Raw genomic sequence first — 16,237 nt, 5'->3', positions numbered from 1 at the left:
TCCAGTCCTATTTCCAGAAGAACCCTAAACAGTAAATCCCACAATCAAAAGCCTTTTTTAATGCAAAGAGGATATCTCTGCCTCCTTATCTTTCACTCTAGCCTACTCCTTAAAATCCATTATCAGCGCCAGCTCCCCACCATTCTGACACTGAAAAAGTCCACCTGATTTATTCTTACCAGTTCAATCACATCTCTCTCAAACCTAAACTCCAAAATCTTCATGAAAATATCAGTTATAGAATTTTAAGGGGTTTAAAACAATCCTTAAGTTTGCTGGTTCTTTCCAACTCTCCTCATCCTTTGGGAAATAAGCGTTTCCCCTTCTATGGGGGTGTCAATCCCACCCCTTCCAGTATTTCGTTCACTAAGACTACAATCTTCCATGTTCTCAGTATCTACTAATTGTCCAACTGAGAAGGAAAGCCATCCAAGGCCACAAGCCTTGCCTGGTTTTTTTTTTCTTCTTTTTTTTTTTTTTTACTTTTGGTAACCGATACAACATTCCTTTTCCCTGGTCCATTATCTACTGCCTGTCCTAGAACCTTGCTCAGCTGCTACTTCCCTCCTATGTCTCCTGCTAACTCCCTAGAAGATAAATACAAAGCACCACAGAAAGTAGTCAAGACTTGCAGAATCTTGACCAAAAAACTGTGCGAACAGTAGCTAAAGATGCTTCTTTTAATAAGTGTTAACTTTACCGAAAGGTTACATAAAGATTTTAGTTTTGGTTACATTTCACCAAATTTAAAGACCAATTTTGAAAGAAATTATTGAAACTGAGGGGCTTGCAATTAGACACTGGAAGAAAACCTGAAGAACGTGACAGTACCCTGGGACTTTGTTCCAACAAATATCCCAATGGAGTCCAGTCTGATTTCCGCATTTTTCAAGGAGGTTACTGACTTATTTAACAAACAGGAACTGGAGTTGTTGAGGTTGATTATTAAACAATCATTTACTGGTGAACAAATTAATTCAACAAATTAACAAGCTCAACAGGGTTATTAAAGCTGTTCTTTTGTTTGAAAGTTATGTGGAAAAATATCACTCTGATTTTAACAAGGTGGATAATCAAGTTTCTGTATTTAATGGAAGGCTAGAAAACTACTACAGTTTGCCAAGCAATACAAAGATCATTTAGCCTATAAAATACGCTACAGCCCAGACCAGGGTAATTTTGAGGTAGATACATATCTCTCAACTGTCCAGATTTTTGCAGAATATCCAGATTTTTGGCCTGCTCCTCATAAAATTTGTACTTTTCTAGTAACTCACTTGAATGATATGAGGAGTGGAGTCACTAAATAATGACATACATTTGAGTTTCAGACTTCAAAACCTTCAGGAAATGTATGTTAAAAGAAACCCTGTTACTCTAGTAACATTCTAAGCTTATAAGAGCAATATTTAAAATATGTCCCTATTTTTGGGCCTTTGCCCACCCATTTTGTCTGTCTTTGTCCAGATTTTGTGTACTAAGAGTTTGACAGGTATGGGTAGATGGACCAACTAGTACAACAGGTCACACAGGTGTTAATACTGTTGTATCTTTTGAGTACGTAGTAAACAATATTTCTGACCCTTTTGAATTTCCCCCACTGTCGTTCCAAAAGATTGGTGAGCATGGCAGGACAGATGGGGAGGGGGGGTGCAAATCACAACTACTACCAGGCAACCCCAAAACAGAATTATTCCAGCAATAGGCAGAGGGAAATTATAAACGTCTACGAAAAAGAGGAGGGCATAGCAGGGTTCGACATTACTATGACTACCCAAACTACTAGGTCACAACTTGGTAAACTGTAACCATCATGGCACTTTTTTTCTGATTACGGTGGCATTTTACTTAAGTTTCAGGGGTATAACATTTTTAACTGCAGCAAATTAGGGTAACCAAGTGTAATTTTTCTTTGTTCTCTAAGGGATATACCTTTATTCCCTGCAAACATTTTAATGTGGTTGATTCTATTGTGGAGTTAAAGATTTTCAAGAAAAGTTTAATTTAGCATATTTTTTTTTCACAGTAAGTGTTATACTTTTGCAGAAACTCATGATACCTTCATGCCAGAGTACTTTTCACCTGATGTTGCATCCCACTATATCTACCTTTGAAAAGTTATGTGAAAATGAACTATACAGTGTGACTTCTAAAAGAGTGAAAAGTTTTAAGCACAATTTATCTAGGGAAGAACGACTGTTGCTTAGTAGTCTTATGAATAACAAAAATATTTGGATTATTTAGCTGGAAAAAGTGGTAAGACTGTTTTGTTTAATAATACTGAATATATATCAGAAATGTTTAATAATATTTTACAGAACACTGATGTCTATTCAATTTCTTCTTGAAATTAATTTAATATAGCATGCAAGAACATCTAAGTTGTTTATGGATGACAGTTTAATGGAAGTTGCTATCATTTCTACCCTCCACCAGTTTTTAAAGAATTCCCATGCAATTCTTCCAACTATATTTGGAATTCCCAAAGTCAACAAAAGTATTTTAAAGCCACATTTTAGGCTGATAGTGGCGGCCCAAGGTTTTATAACTCATCCTTTAGCTGTGTATGCGGACAAAATGTTAAAGTCCTACATTGGTACAATTAAACATATTAAGGATTTTTGGGATTTCCAGAGGAGACTTAAAAATGACCTAACTGGTCCTCAATTTTTTTTCTTGCTACAGATGTGCCTGATTTATTTACATGTACCCCCCAACTGGAAGGCATGGAGTTATTTGAAAGCTCATCATTGGAATGTGAATACCTGTCATTCACTGATATCAAGTTGCTATTAAATTGTATGGCGTTTATTAATATTTTTTATTTACATTTTGAAGTAGAAATATACAAACAAGTAAAGGGTGTGTCATATGTGCCCATTTTTTCTAACCTGGTTATGCTAGCTTGGGAAAGAAAATGAGCTTTTAATTCCCACTTCTATTACCATTGTAAGCTTTATTTGAGATTTTTGAATGACATCTTTGTTTTGTGGGACAGAGAATAAGAAATGTTTTTGTTGATTATAACACTACTGGTTTTCTGAAATTTATTCATCAATACAGTTGTGGCCATAATTATATGGATACCAAAATGTCCTTGTAGGTGGTGTTCTCAAGTCTGCTATATAAAGAAAACTCACCTTTTCCAATTCCTATTTGCATTTCAACAGCTTTCATCCTATTACCTATAAAAAAGCCTGGTAAAAAATCAGTTTGTCAGACAGGCCAGAATGGTCTGCAACAAAGCTTTGTTTGAATAGCAGAAACAGATCTTGGAAAATATGTTCTTGGAGAGGGGATACCCAAGAGCATTTATACACCTGATCTGTCAAGAAGTGTGTGACAATTGGAGGCTTTAAGTACAAACATTTGTTGGGCAAAGGTTTGGACAATACACCATCCACAAAGTTGACAATTTTCAGAGGGCTCTGGTTTTACAATACAATGACTGTTCTAACCAAGTTAAAAATATTAAGAAGTTCTGGCAAGTATTTAAAGGTAATGAACATTTGTATCAGGTAGCAGGTGATCAAGCCCATTTTTTATTCGGGTACCATCACATTTGAAAAATATTTCTAAACAGTGTCTAGTAGACTTTGGTAAAGAGAAAACTAGTTGAACCACAAAATACGGGGTGTACCGCCAGTGCGCTTACATTTTTTGGTAATTAGATGACTCTTAAGAATAATTTTAAATCTGCAGTTATGTTAAATGACAGAAACTGTACCATCCAAGGGATGGTTTAGATAGCTAAATGTAACTGATGTCAAGGCTTTTATGTAGGTAAGACTGAGAGGCTATTGAGAAAAAGAACATATGAGCATTATTATGACATCTTTAACTGTAATTCCAAAAATGTCCAGATTTTAGAAGTTTGAGTTTGGTATTTTAGAAAAGGTCACAATTGGTCCTAGGGATGGTGAGTCTGAGTTCACTCTTGAATACAGAGAACTGATTTAGAAACTCAAACTTCATGCAATGAAAAGTCCAGGTTTATGTGATAATATTGCACTAGTACTAAAAAACGTGTTTAGCAAAATTATGATTAATACTGTCTTTTTGTATTACTTTTTTTTTTATTATTTTTTTAAAAAAAATAAAAATTACATTTTGGAATAGCATACATTTTGGAATTTTACACAACTTCATTGGGAACAGTTTGATGTGTTTTTAACAAAATGTATTGTTTTTGTCATGTTATAGGGGCTGCTAGCATACAAGATGAGATGTTTTTTATTTTATATTGGTCCTGATGAAGTCCATTTTGTGATAAAAGGTTCATAGATTCATAGGTAGGTACTAGGCTACTGGCCCTATATAAGCCTAGCCAAAAAGGTACCCAGGCTTTCACCACCCAAGAAAATTATTATTATTATTATTATTATTATTATTATTATTATTATTATTAAAGAAAGTACTTAATAATTAACTTTTTGAGTGCTTAACCTAGTATATTAAATTTATTTTTTCTATCTTGGGCTCATTTCATTTTGGTGTACGCTTTTTACCCTTTGCTACCTCAACGCACATTTGTTTTATTCTTCATTTGTATATTGCCACGTTTCTGAATGCATGCTGTTATCATCCAAAACATTTCTCAGCATGTAACATATCCAGAGCAAATCATCCACCACTCCAGTAATGCCATCTCTATCCCTTATGCTTTCTTTCCTCAACAACTCTCCCTTTTAGATTACAAATTTGTGGTCTAATAATGTTCTTTCCCTGATGTTTCTTTCGTCTACCCACTCAACGTTCTTCCTATCCACTAAGAATCTATCTGACCTACCTACTTACTTATTACTCACCCTAAAGTGGGTAGATTTCCATGCAGTACAAAATTTCCCTAGGAGTGACAGGATCAGTAACCAAATCGCACAGAAAAGTGTTGTTAAATATCTTGTATAAATTGGGCTACTGAACCACAGTTTTAAGTTCTAAAAATATTTTTATATATAAGGAAAGCATACACCAAAGCACAAAGGGCATGAAAAATCACAGGTGTCACTAGACAAATATGTACACATAAACAAGTATGCTTGTGTGCGAGTGTTATTAGATAACGGATTACACATCTGAAAGTTTAATATACACTATAACAAAGAACATTCCTATCTATAATTCGTATAAATATCACTGCAGTAATAAAAGCGTAAATGAATAAAATTAGAGCTTTGAAAACAGTATGCAGTCCCTGCACAGATGACTAAACATGCAGCTATGTGAGGAACAGCAGTAAGTGTAGATGTTAAAGTCATTTCACTGATGCAGTCATCAGTCTTGGGATACTCCTATCATGCAGGCAGCATGTGGTTAGCCTGTCTTCTAAAGCTCTTCACTCTCTCTGGACTTTTTTCAATGACCTTCTTCTGGTGCAAGGATTTTGTTAGTTTAAAGGGTTCACTGTACACCACCACCCTCGGATCTTTCTTACCCTGACAGAACCAGGGGAGAAGTGTCCCTGGCTCCAGAGCACATTGGACCAGATGACAGCTCCAACACTGGCCAGGTCCACTCCCAAGGTGCCCCAATCTGGAAGGTCTAGATTGAAGAGTTCACAAAAATAGAGGAGAGTGCCTTATTTGATGGATAAGAGAGAAGTGCAAAAGGAATAAGGTTGTCTCTTCAAGCCCTAGAGAAAATAGGAGAACAAAACAGGATGATACGAGACAGAATGGACTGCAACAGTTAAAAAAAAAAAAAAAACTTGAACATCTGGATTTATGGCAAGTTCCTCAAACAGCTGTACTGTATTTATCATAATTATTCACTACAGCAGTTTTCAATCTTGAGAAGATTATCAAAATGCTGAGGCAGAGGGAGCTGGGTGAACAATTTGAAGATGAGCCCTTGCAGAATAGCAGAGACAAATCCTGCCCTTGCTCTGGATGCAGACCCTAAGCTTTAATGCTTGGAAAAGATGAATACAAAGGACAAGTTTGCTGCTTCTAGAATAGCTTAGTTGGAAACTCCCATAAGGCAAGCTGTGGTGGCAGCCATAGCTTTAGTGCAGTGTGATGCAATATTATCTGGCACTTGTTTTTCATGGTGCTGATAACAAAAGGCTATGCATTTTCTGAGCCACCTGGAGAAGTTCTGTTAATAAGTTTGCTCTCTTTCAGTTTTGCAAAACATACTAACAACTCGTCAGTTTTCCTGCATTTTTTGTTCTATACAATCAAAATATAAGTTGTCAATGTACATTCAGGGAATGCAGAGATTTCTTACATGAATTCTGGGACCTAGGAAAAACCATGTAAGCTGAATGGTCTGATTCAATTTGGTAACAACTTTAGACATAAAAGGAGGACCGATATGCAAAGGCTGTATGAAGGTTCCTTTAACTTTAATTCCAGTTCTGAAAAACATGCATATTGAGGTGATTGCCACCTATAACTTATTTTTCCCAGAAAGAAACTTGATAGAGCCTGAAAGTTCAAAATGGGGGAAGGGGGAGTCAGTTTCTCTAATATGTAACCGAAGTTCCATGAAGGAACAACCTGTCTTCTTTGGTGGCTTAAGATGAATCAGTCCCCTAAAGAATTACTTAACTAAAGATCAAGAATAGGTTCATAGGTTCATAGGTTTATACTAGGCTATCTGCCCGAGGGCATTTACAAGCCTAGCCCATCGTTTTGTGGCTTACGCCACCCCTTTAGTACGGGGAACTAAACCCATTATTTTGCTGTGCCTCTGTCGAGCAATGACACTGAGGTAATCCCTGGGGTATATCTGCGATCTCCCATCCATTGGTCAAGATTTCTCTTGAACAAGGCCAGTGAGGTGCTCTGCCTCACATGTACCGGGATTTTGTTCCACAGCATAGGGAGTCTTTGGGTGATGAATCTATCCCTCCAGCACGTCCTATTAATAGTCGTGTCCAGGTTTAAGTCTCCGCCCTTGTGGCTCTGATGGATCTGGATTTTTGAGGTGAAGCATATTCATCAAATCTGGGTTTGACATGGCCTTGTATGTTAGGCAAAGGTCACCTCTGAGCAAGCTGGCGACTGAGTAGAGCTGGAGTTCTTTCAGTCGGGCAGCATAGGACAGATTTTGAGACCCTTTATCCTTTTGGTGAGGAACTTTTGTGGCCTCTCCAGCTGCTGCAAGTGTCGGGTCAGATACATTCGAATGGGGCATTGTACTCAATCATTGGTCTGATGAGTGATGAGTAAAGGGAGACTATGACCTCCCTTGATCTAGATGAGAAACCCTTCATGATAAGGTGGGCAATGTAGAAGGTCTTCCTAACTACTTTAGCTACATGGGTGTCGAATGACAGACTACTATCAACCTGGGTCCCCAGGTCCCTGATAACTTCTTCTGCGCTCAGTGGATTGCCACCTATTTGGTAGCTAGGGGTAACCTTGTTTTTCCCGAAGGGTATGACTATGCATTTTTTGGCATTTAACTTTAGGCCGTGGCTCTGGCACCAGTTATCCGTTTCTGTGAGACCCTTCTGAAGGATATCTGTGTCAGATGTGTTTTCTACTATGGCGCCCAGTTTGCAGTCATCTGCAAACTTGGTCAGCCATAACCCTCCTGTGTTTGCTTGTACTTCGGAGAAGTAGATGCCAAACAAGAGTGGGCCCAGGACTGAGCCCTGTGGGACACCACTTGTGACAGGCTTTGAGTCTGACATGGTGCCAGCAACTCTGACCCTGTGGGTTCTGTCACTCAGCCAGTTTGCAACCCATTGCAACCCATAGAGAGGGAGATTCATGGATAAACAAGCTGAAATGGCAGCAGCATGAGCTTTTATGGAAGTGTAAACTAAGCTTGATTTGTAGAGGCCTGACAGATATTCTAGGACCAGTACCACCTTAGTCTTTCTGGGGACTAGGTCCCTGGAGTAGAACCAGAGAGAGTATGTGTTCCATTCTGCCAGGTATGATTTCCTTGTACTGAGCTTTCCAGCCTCCTCCATATTTAGCATGTCCTCAGAGTATCTGCACCTTCCTGAGAGTAGTGGGAGATCACCTTTACTGTTAGCCTGTGGGTGTCCAGACTGCAGGGGACTCTGTTGTTCTGAGTTAAAAGGTCCACTAGTGTTTTCCTCTTAACATGTTGTAAAGGAGAGGGGAATCAGTGCTGTCTTGAACAACAGAAAGCTAACAGTATCATTTCTGGCTTCTCCTCCTGAGTTTTTTTTTGAAACCCTTGGGATTAAGGGTATGGAAGAGAAAGCATACAGAAACAGGCCTGTCCAATGCAGGATGAAGGCATCTTTTATCCAGGCCTTGAGCATTTCTTTCTCAGATGCCTGTTTGGATGAAAGGCAAATACAGCTATCACCAGCACACCCCACTTGCTGGTTAGATCTACCCCACTTGCTGGTTAGATCTAAAAATGTTGTTCTGCATTAATATATAGTTACTATACTTGAAGTCCAGGGGACCACTGAGCAGCCTATCCCAGTTGCCTCTAGCACTGTCTGATTAAGTGACTTTATTAAGGTCACAGTAGGAAAACAAGTTCTGAAGGACTCAATCCCTGTCCCACAGCAACTATAGGTCACAGCCTTAACCCTCTGTGTCAACTGCCAGACATACAGTGTAGCATCCGTTCATGGCAATCTATATACATTCTGCTCAACTAGTCTGGTATGAGGGAAAGTATCTGGCCATCAGAGAAATTATCTCTTCACTGCAATTTCCAAGGCATGCATGGGTATTATGCAAAGTAGGTAGGAGTGGGTCACTCTTGCCCATTTATGTAACACGTCACTTTGGTGTTGCCTTTTTGTACTTACAGACCCCCCCCCCCCCAATGATAGAGAGAAAGGCTTTGAATAACAAGAATGAGGGCCAACATTTTCTTGATGCTGATGTTTTTTTCTCTACACCCTCTGTTGCTAAGGCTCTAAGACTCTGAATCACTTGATAACAACTCCCCAAGTCACAGCTGATAAGTATGTTTTCAGTTTTAAAATAGGCTTCAGTTCCTGAAAGGCATTTCTTTGTTCAAGAAACAGTACTGGGTCCACTGTGAGATTTCATTCCAGATGCATGCCGGCAGTTGAATACGAGTTTCCAAACAATAGAGGCACAAGTTCCACCTGCGTCTTAAATACCGCTGTAGCTTTCTCATGTGGATGCCCACTTAGAGCACCACCATTATGTTATGCTGCCATGAGTCCTAGAATCTGATGTGCTCTCTTGTTGCAATCTTTCTGCGTACTTAGAAAAATTTGAAAGTACTCTCGTTTTTCTTCTGGATGGAAAGCGCTGCACTGGACTTGTACCCAATAAAGTTACTATCTGAGAAGAAAGGAAGAAGGACTTCTCCCTGTCCACTATCAGTCCCAGATCTGCAAAACACTTTAAGATAAAGTTCAGTGCATTTAAGGTACCTTAATAGGACTGTGCTAGGATAAGACAATAGTCTAGGCAGGAAAAGATGCAAATGTCCTTTTTCCTGTGAAAGGCTATCACTGGCATCAGACATTCTGTGAATACTCTGTGCAGTGGACAAGCCAAAGGGCAAGGTTTTGAATTAATAAAGGCATCCACCTCTTAGAATTTTCTATGTCTTCCTTGCAAATGGGGATGTGATGGTATATATTCTTTAAATTTAGGGTTGTCATGAAATGTGTCTTGCAGATTCAGAGGTAATAAGGGCTTGCAGAGTGGGCATTTTGAATTTTGGCACTGATGGAAAAGATCTAAGATTGGTCTCCAAGCACTCTGTTTTCTTGGTACCAGGAAATGGTGTGGAATAAAAGCCTGTGCCTTCTTCCCTCAGGGCAAATTTTCAGTAGTCCCTGCATTACCATGTCTTTAATCACCTGAGGTATTAACTGAATCTGCTCTATGGGAACTGGTGGCATACCCCTGAACTGGGGTCTATGAATTGTAGACCATAGCCGTTTTTTAGAATTAAAATCACCCACATGTCGTAACTGTTTCCCAATTCCCTATAAAAGTGAGCAAGATTCTTCCAAGTTTTGTGAAGGGGTTGGGGGCTTACAGTAGAGCAAAAGGAGGGGGCAGCCAAGCAGAGTCATAGCTGATCCCTCATGGAGAACCTTGATATGGGGCCATTAAGAATCCCTGACTTAACACTGCATCATGGAGGGAGGCTGGGGTGTCCTCAACCAGGCATCCTTTCTAATGAGTGACCCCACTGCCCTGCAGGATGTATCTACACCATCACAGTCACATTTCTTGGAGTGTTTGGTCACCAGGTAAGACAGACAGACAGATCACAAAGGTCCAACAACTCCAGTTCCAGGCCTTTATCTTCAATCGACTCCACCATGGTCTTCATCTGTTACAAGGTTCTGTTGGTAAGTGAACATATGGTACTTGTATTTTAAATAGCGACAGCAGCAGCCATGTACAGTTTTTCTTCCACAAATCTATCTAGAGCTCTGCTACCCTTATCACTCAGTGTGTGACTCCAAAACTGCTCCCTTCCTAGTATACAGAGAAAACACAATGGCTTAGCAAACAGATTTCTATACAGATGCCTAAAGGAATCCTTGACCATATAGAACCTAGAAGAAGAGAAAGGGAGTCAGGCTACAATGATACATTTTCAAAAACATTCTCCAGAACCTCTAGCACTGGAGAGACACTTAGGCACCTAGGTTTAAAGAGATCAGAGAAGGCTCTATATATTTGCTGGGCTTCATAGTGCTCCTTGGAATCCCACTGAAAGATCTTTAATTCTGTAGAGCATGTTTCCAAAGCAGAAGTCCTCTGATGGGTAGGCAGATGATAACATGTCTACAGTGCTTAAGTCCAGTGCTACAGATTTTGGACACCTATCCAGAAAGGCTACCTCTCATCAGCCTTTGAATCACAGGTGTAAGATTCTACCTCACAGGAATCAACCCTTCTATTTTTCAGAAGGAACTCAACACCTTTGGCATACTTAGCTCACATCTTTTAGATTTCAGGTGTGAAACTGGGGTTTCAGCCAAATGAACCAAGGTATTCTAAGACAAGGCCCCAATGTGGGTGGGAAAGTACATTTCCCAGCCCTGGCAGATGCAAGATAGCTGTACATGCTCAGGCCTCAGTGCCTTGTGTCTGCTATGTTCAGAGATGGCTGTCTTTGAGGTCGAGTCTCTGGGGTGTAAGCAAATCTCAATATGTTCTAGGAACCTCCTCACAAATAAATATTCTAGGGATCTTGCATTCAGTTTCAGAAATCAAAATATGGGCCTCAGTAATCAAAGGATCACCAGCTGTCAAAGATTCATCTGGAATGTCTGTCCAGGGAGAAGGCAGTGCAGTCGTGCAAGAGGCCCGAGTCACAGATTCCATATTCAGGGTCTGGAAAAGCACCTCAACTAATACAGAATCAGCAAGTCATAGAAGCTCCGAGTCATTGATGTCCTGTTTCCTTTCTTTTCTCCCTCTTAATTTATGCTCATTTTTTACCGCGGTGGTGGTGCTGCAGTAGCGTTGTTGCCTCACAGTAAGATGCTGTCCGGTTCGATTCTCAGCTAGAGCGTCTTCTGCGTGGAGACATGCGTGAATGGGCGTACCTTCGTTGAAGGTTGTGCATCAGGCCTGGCAAGCCGGTACATAAAAATCAACTGCCAATCATTGGCGGGCCGGAGTTCCGCTGTGGCGACCCCTAACTGGGAAAAGCCGAAAGATACAAACAAATTAATGTTTATTTTTTGGAGAAAGTCTCCAAGAGGCCTTGGATGATACCATAGCAGCTTTAACCAGACTTGTGCCCCTTTCTGGCAGTAATCTCCTGGCGAGAATGCTTACAATAATGGACAGCCCTCAAGCTAAAAGACACACAGTGGTAAAAGTAGTCTATCTGTTCCAATTCAAGAGAAAAAAACACTTAATTGGATAATCTTTCTGGCACTGACAAAATAACCAGAAGAATGGACCAAACCTCTCAAACCCAAACTTATAAACAATAAAACATGAGGAATAATAAAGTCCATATCATAACAAAGACAAAAGTGCTTAACTACTACTAAAAATGTCTTTTTTATATTTTCTAAAACAATATATTTATTTATACTGGATTTTAATCTGTTTGGGATGATGTGAGATTCCTCGCATTTCATTGTTTACCTGATATTGACTTACCACTGGTTAGACAGTTATTAGCTTTGGTAGCAATTTTCTCTGAGACAGATTTTTAGGTCAATCATCATCTTTAATTACAGATATAACAAATAAGGAAAAGCCCTACTGTGTACTTATTAGTCCCTTGGAAGACATATTTCAACTGACTCCAAAATCAAAAGCTAACACTTCAAACAGTTTGAATTGTTTCGGCTGACTGACAGACCATATGCTGCTGAAATATGAATATGAATGCAACTGCACTGCAAGAAAGATCTGAAGCTGGCTTCGGTTGACACACCCTTTTTTACTGCCAGAAGAAAGGAAAATTTTTGTAAGACTGGCCAGCCACATACTACCTGCACAGCAGGATATTCCAAGAGTGAAATAATAAATACTAGGATGAACATCATGCTTTATTTCCAACACATGCATCTATTTTAACCAATAATGAACTAGATAAAGGATGCAGAAATGTAATACAATGTAGAGTGCATCACAATTAGCATGTACTTTTTATACAGATAGGATAGGCTGTTAATAAAATTATTTTCCAGCTACAACAATAAATATGTGCACACACAAAAACAAAAAACAAGTATAAGTATGTGTGTGTGTATATATATATATATATATATATATATATTATATATATATATATATATATATGTACAGGGAAATCATATCACAGTATAATGTGTGAGATGACGCAGACAGATCTACTTCATATATTCGAATTCCAAAAATGCTGAAATCATCATAACCACATATAAGTGAAACTCCATAATAATGAATCTTACAAACTTGAAACATCTTTTGCACGTCAGAAAGCATCCTTATGAATGCAAATCACTCACTGCATTCATAAGAACAGATTCTACAAGTAAACTAATAAAACATAACAAAATGAAGTGTTATCAATGGTACTTGCAGGGGGACAAGCCCACTGCATCCTCCACACCCCCTACTAATTAAATATACCAACTTCGAGATCGCAGTGCAATATGCATTTATAAGAATGCTTTCTGATATGTGCAAAAAGTCTTTCAAGTTTACAAGACTCGCTATTATGGAGTTTTGCTTATATGTAGTTACGATGATTCTGTCTCGATGTTATTACTTTCAGCATTTTGGGAATTTGTGTATATGAAATACATCTGATGCAGACATATGCAGCTATTTGTACCAACTTTACCTAACTGTATACTTAAAAATAAAGGTATTAATTTAAAAATGAAATAATGCAGTTAACAACCACATCCAGACATTCCCTCGAGTCAACAAAGACTGATAAGAAACAGTAAAGAATGGTTAGCTAAAATATTGAAAAATTTAGACATCAAATGAATGTTCCAGTGCATGGAATCCAGGAAAAAATAAGAGAGAGGCTGCTTTTTTTGCCACAGGAAAACAGAATCTCTACACGCCTTTATTCCCTCCCTTCCTTTTAATGATGATGACAAGAAAATTACATTTAAAAACGAATGATAGGCAGTTATGCTTCAGAACTTGCGTGCTGCAAAATTAGTTTATTATACAAAATGGGCATCCCAAAAACTTGAGTAATAACCCCATTTAAAATGGCAGACTAAAACAGTAACTTGGTCTGTGTGTGTGTATATGTATGTGTGTATGTGTATATATATATATATATATATATATATATATATATATATATATATATGTGGGTTCATGTCATTTGATCGACAGTTCATTTGATCGACAGTTCATTTGGTCGACAGTTCATTTGGTCGACAGTTCATTTGATCGACAAGCATTTGCCCCCTTCCTCAATGCTGTGCGACCCTGGAGTTGATATACATAGTTAGGGGGGGTGTGGGGGGCACAGCCCCCCACATTGGGGGGGGTGTGGTGCGAAGCCCCCCAACTAAAATGCTTGTCGATTAAATGAACTGTCGACCACATATACATACATACATACATACACACACAGGTGTATGTGTGTGCACGCTCATGCTTGTGCACTGGGGGGGCACTGAATAAATAAAAACAAAGAAAACAATATTCCACATTAGTTCAAAATACAGTTAGTAAAGAAAATCTACAACAGAGTAAATCATATTCTTTACCTTTTAGAATTGCTAGGCTCACAATAAGCATTTTCAATCTGCTCCACGTTAGAAAAATCTTCCCATTTGCTGCTGTTAAAAAATTGCCATCTATACGGTAAGGAATAATGATGCTTGAAGCACTTTACTGTAAAAAAAAAATATATACATATATATATATTAGATATACATATATTAATTCATGAAGAGACACACATTATTTGCACTTAAATGTCTCAGTTTTTCCCTCACAGTTATTCTGTACCTCTTCCTCTCAGTCTGCCTAAAGGAAAATCTATCCAAGGGGTAAATAAAAGTATAAAGTACAACAGCAGTTATAAAACTTAGTGTAAAAATACCTCTAAGAAAAAATATCTAATTAGGCCAAAATTTTGTAGTCTATAACAGGTAAACACAAGGAAAGAATAGTTGTGCAAAATTTTACCATAGCGATAGATGCCCTTCTCTTCTCTATTGCAGTATTCTTTACATGAGGGAATTATCTGCCGTAGGCGAACCAGTGTCGGCCAGTTTGGCTAGTATACAAAAGTCTTTCACAAACTAAAGGGTGTGCAGTAACTTGCACGTAGGCCGCTATTAAATGTCAGCCATAAAAGTGACGTATGTACACACCTACCTCAGAAATTAAGAGGAATGCTAGCCTAAGGAAAGTAGGGTATGACCATCCAAAGTAAAACCAAACCACCAGTGGGAAAGGAGGGACTAGAATACTGCAACAGAGAAGAGAAGGACATCTACCATTATGGTAAGATTTTACACAACTATTCCATGTCCTTCTAGTCATCGGTTGTAGTATTCTTGACATTAGGGAGAGTACAAAAGCTCATGAGGAGAGGGTGGAGGAAGAAGAAGTCATGCTCTCCAGAGAGCCATGGAGTATGGCTCTGGCAAACCCTGCCCTAGACTTAGAAATGTCATCCAACTTATAATGTTTTGTGAAAGTATGCACAGAAGTCCATGTAGCCACTTTGAGAATAGAGCTAGTATGTAATCCCTTGAAGAAAGCCCCTGACGAAGGTACAGCCCTAGTGGAATGAGCCTTTACAAAAGAAGCAAGGGTCTTAGCATGCTTCACATAACAGAACAAAACAGCCTTAGAGATCCAAGTAGAAATAGCCTGCTTGTAGACAGCCAATCCCAGACCCTTGGGATGATACCAAACAAAAAGCTGGTCTGATTTCCTGATAGAGTTGGACTTGTCTAAATAAAACTAAGTTGTCTATGCACACCCAGGGTGCGCAGCACCTTCTCATTATAATTCTGGGGGGAAGGAAAGAATGTAGATAAATGAATGGACTGGTTGAGTGACAGTTCACTGACTACCTTGGGCAAAAAGGAAGGGTTGGCAAGCAAGGACACCCGGTCTTTACGAAAAAACAAAAAGGGGGGGGGAGGCTTTAAGGACCTGGAGCTCAGACACACCTGCCTGAAGTTAAAGCTAGTAGAAGTACAGTTTTCCAAGAACAGTGTTGCAGGGAAGCTGATGAAGCTGGCTCAAAAGGGGGGAGAGTCAGCTTTTCAAGTGGGAAATTAAGATCACAAGGAGGAGGAATAGGTTTCCTGGGAGGTCGAATGTGAAGGATGCCTTTAAGAAATTGTTTAGCCTCATATCTGCTAGATGGGGGGAATAGAGGCAGGCAGACAGAAATAGGTTCATAGATTCATAGGTGTTTACTAGGCTAATGACCACAAGGGCCTTTTTAAGCCTAGCCATGCATTCCAAATCTCTGACAAGTTCTGATACCCTTGATAAGTGTAAGCATGGGCCTGGGAGTTGAACCATTTACAGGTTACCTGTTTGCATCAGAGACATAGGTGCCAAACCAGGGATGAATTTGCAGTTTCCCATCCAATTGTCCAAGTTGCACTTGAATTGAATTAGGGAGGAACTCTTCACATGGATGGGAAGCTCGTTCCATAGACAGGGTAGACTCTGGGATACATACCTATCTCTCCAGTAGGTCCTATTTATATTACAGACAAGGTTAAGTCTTTAGAATGGGTAATTCTGGTACTGTTTGTTTTGTAGATATGCAGGAGGTCCAGAGTGGGGTCTGACAACGCCCTGTATGCCAGGCATAGATCTCCCCTCAAAAACCTGTA

General features: G+C 39.2%; 1 protein-coding gene across 8 annotated transcripts in view; it reads right to left on the bottom strand.

Moving 5' to 3' along the window:
* LOC122815566 (protein mono-ADP-ribosyltransferase PARP12-like) overlaps positions 1-16,237 on the bottom strand; it is a 981,818-nt gene that overhangs the window by 599,301 nt on the left and 366,280 nt on the right. For all 8 annotated transcript variants that reach the window (XM_044088163.1, XM_044088164.1, XM_044088168.1 and 5 more), the window contains one exon: positions 14,135-14,261. In XM_044088163.1, the coding sequence (XP_043944098.1) occupies positions 14,135-14,261 (127 nt within the window). The remainder of the gene's footprint in view (positions 1-14,134; positions 14,262-16,237) is intronic.

Source organism: Protopterus annectens, chromosome 11.part0, assembly GCF_019279795.1.
Source record: "Protopterus annectens isolate FY-2018-M chromosome 11.part0, PAN1.0, whole genome shotgun sequence".
Lineage (NCBI taxonomy): Eukaryota > Metazoa > Chordata > Ceratodontiformes > Protopteridae > Protopterus > Protopterus annectens.
This window is presented reverse-complemented; position numbering and strand designations above follow the sequence as displayed.